Source organism: Myotis brandtii, unplaced genomic scaffold (assembly GCF_000412655.1).
Source record: "Myotis brandtii unplaced genomic scaffold, ASM41265v1 scaffold1171, whole genome shotgun sequence".
Taxonomy (NCBI): domain Eukaryota; kingdom Metazoa; phylum Chordata; class Mammalia; order Chiroptera; family Vespertilionidae; genus Myotis; species Myotis brandtii.
In genome coordinates this window covers 1,171,031-1,172,769 of record NW_005354055.1, presented here as the reverse complement: position 1 = coordinate 1,172,769, position 1,739 = coordinate 1,171,031, and the positions used below count along the sequence as shown (strand labels likewise).

The window sequence follows — 1,739 nt, the reverse complement described above, 5'->3', positions numbered from 1 at the left end:
AGCGGCTGGGCAGCTGCCCCGCCGGGCTGGCCCGCACCTTCTTCTTTCGCCGCTTCTTTGGAGCGGCCCGAGGGGTGCCCCCCGCCGGGGCGAGACTGCAGTTGGGCAAAGGTGCTGGGGCTCGAGACTGAGGGGTCAGACACGGACCGTCCCCCCCTAGGAAGTGAGGGAGGAAGAGGGTGGGGGGCAGTGCCCGAGGGTCCGGAATCCGTGGTAAAGGCGGCGGAGCGGAGGTCACCATCGGGAGGGCCCCGAAGTAACCGCGGGCGGAAAAGCCGAGGGGTGCCAGGCGGCCGCTCAGGACCAGCGGCTCCCGCTGCGGGACGGAGACGACGGTCATAACTCCGGGAGGAAAATGGTTCAGCAGGAGGAGGAGGAGCAAGCGAAGCCGGAGAGGACAGGGCGACGGCTGCTGCCCAGAGGCGAGCGGAGCGCGGAGGAGGACACGGGCGGTGGCGGCGCAGCAACGAACAGCCTCCGCTCCAGCTCCGAGTGTTGTTATCAGAAGCTCCGCCCCATCACCCACCCACCTCCCCGCGAAAACCCAATCAGAGCCCGACGGGGCACGCCACGCCCGCGGCTCCGCCTCCAGCCCTTCTGAAAGACACACACACACAAACAAGCAGCCTGCTGCAGCGGGGCACAAAGAGCGCGCACTGCGCAGGCGCCGCCCGCCGGCCCTTCGGGAAGAGTGGGCCCGGTGAACAATGAAGTTCCGCTCGCCCCTCCTCCCCCGCCCTTTTCCTTCCTTCTCCCCGCACCTCGCCTTGCAGGCAGAGGTCAGGCTGAGTTTGGGAATGGGCTTGCGGGATTACGAGGTTGGGGGGCGAGAGGAAGGGAGAAAGAATCCGGAAGCACCAAGGCCACTGACCTTGGGGAAGTAATGTCTTATTTCCAGCCCATTATCGGTTTGGGTTTTGTTGTTGTTTTTTAAGATCTTAAACTACATTATGGGGATTTCTTTCCTAGCAACCGTGAAGAAAATCAGTCGTGGTTCACGTTCTTTTCCAGTTACTCGGCTGAGCAACGCTGCTCGTTAGCCATTGGTAATCGGAGTAAGAATTAAGGGAGTGAAATTAAGTGATTGAAATCTGCCCCTTAATATAGAAAAAGTTTTCCATAAATCCGTAATTGGGCGTTGGGAATGTTACTGCCTTCGTACTTGAAGGACCGTGAGACTTCGGGATCACAGAACGCCGCCTGAGAGCGAATAGGAAGCAATGGAGGAGGCTTGTGTCCCCGAGAAAGTGAAACAGCTCTGCAGCACAGTGTTCTGCTCTGTTTGTAAATAGAAACCTCGCTCTCATCAGGTGCCCGCACTGCGCTCACATACACACACACACACAGAACTGTGGCGACTTAAACAAGAGCTGATGTGCCAGGAACTGTTCTTTACGTAAATTATCTCATACGAATCGCACAACGCTAAGGAATAGCTCCTCGTTTTATAGGACAGGAAACAGGTTTGGAGAGGCAAGAAGTACTTGTCAAACATCATACAGTAAATTAATACCAGAACTTGAACTCCAGTCTAGGTTTGGCAAGAACAGAGATTTAACATCCATACTGCCTGCCATACTAGATGGCAGGTTTTTAGAACGTAATAATCTTATATGTCTCTGTATCCTCAGTTTCTAACCAATACTTTCCAGCTTTGTAGTGCTTGATAAGTGTTTTATAATTAACTAGAGACCCGGTGCATGAAATTTGTGCACTGGGGCTGGGGGGGGGGATCCCTC

The 1,739-nt window shown here is 55.6% G+C and overlaps 1 protein-coding gene across 1 annotated transcript in view; it reads right to left on the bottom strand.

The window, feature by feature from the left end:
- PNRC1 (proline-rich nuclear receptor coactivator 1) overlaps positions 1-513 on the bottom strand; it is a 3,908-nt gene extending 3,395 nt beyond the window's left edge. Inside the window, exon 1 of the mRNA XM_014530141.1 lies at positions 4-513. Coding sequence (XP_014385627.1) covers positions 4-340 — 337 coding nt within the window. The 5' untranslated portion in view covers positions 341-513. The remainder of the gene's footprint in view (positions 1-3) is intronic.
- Between the last annotated feature and the right edge of the window lie 1,226 nt (positions 514-1,739).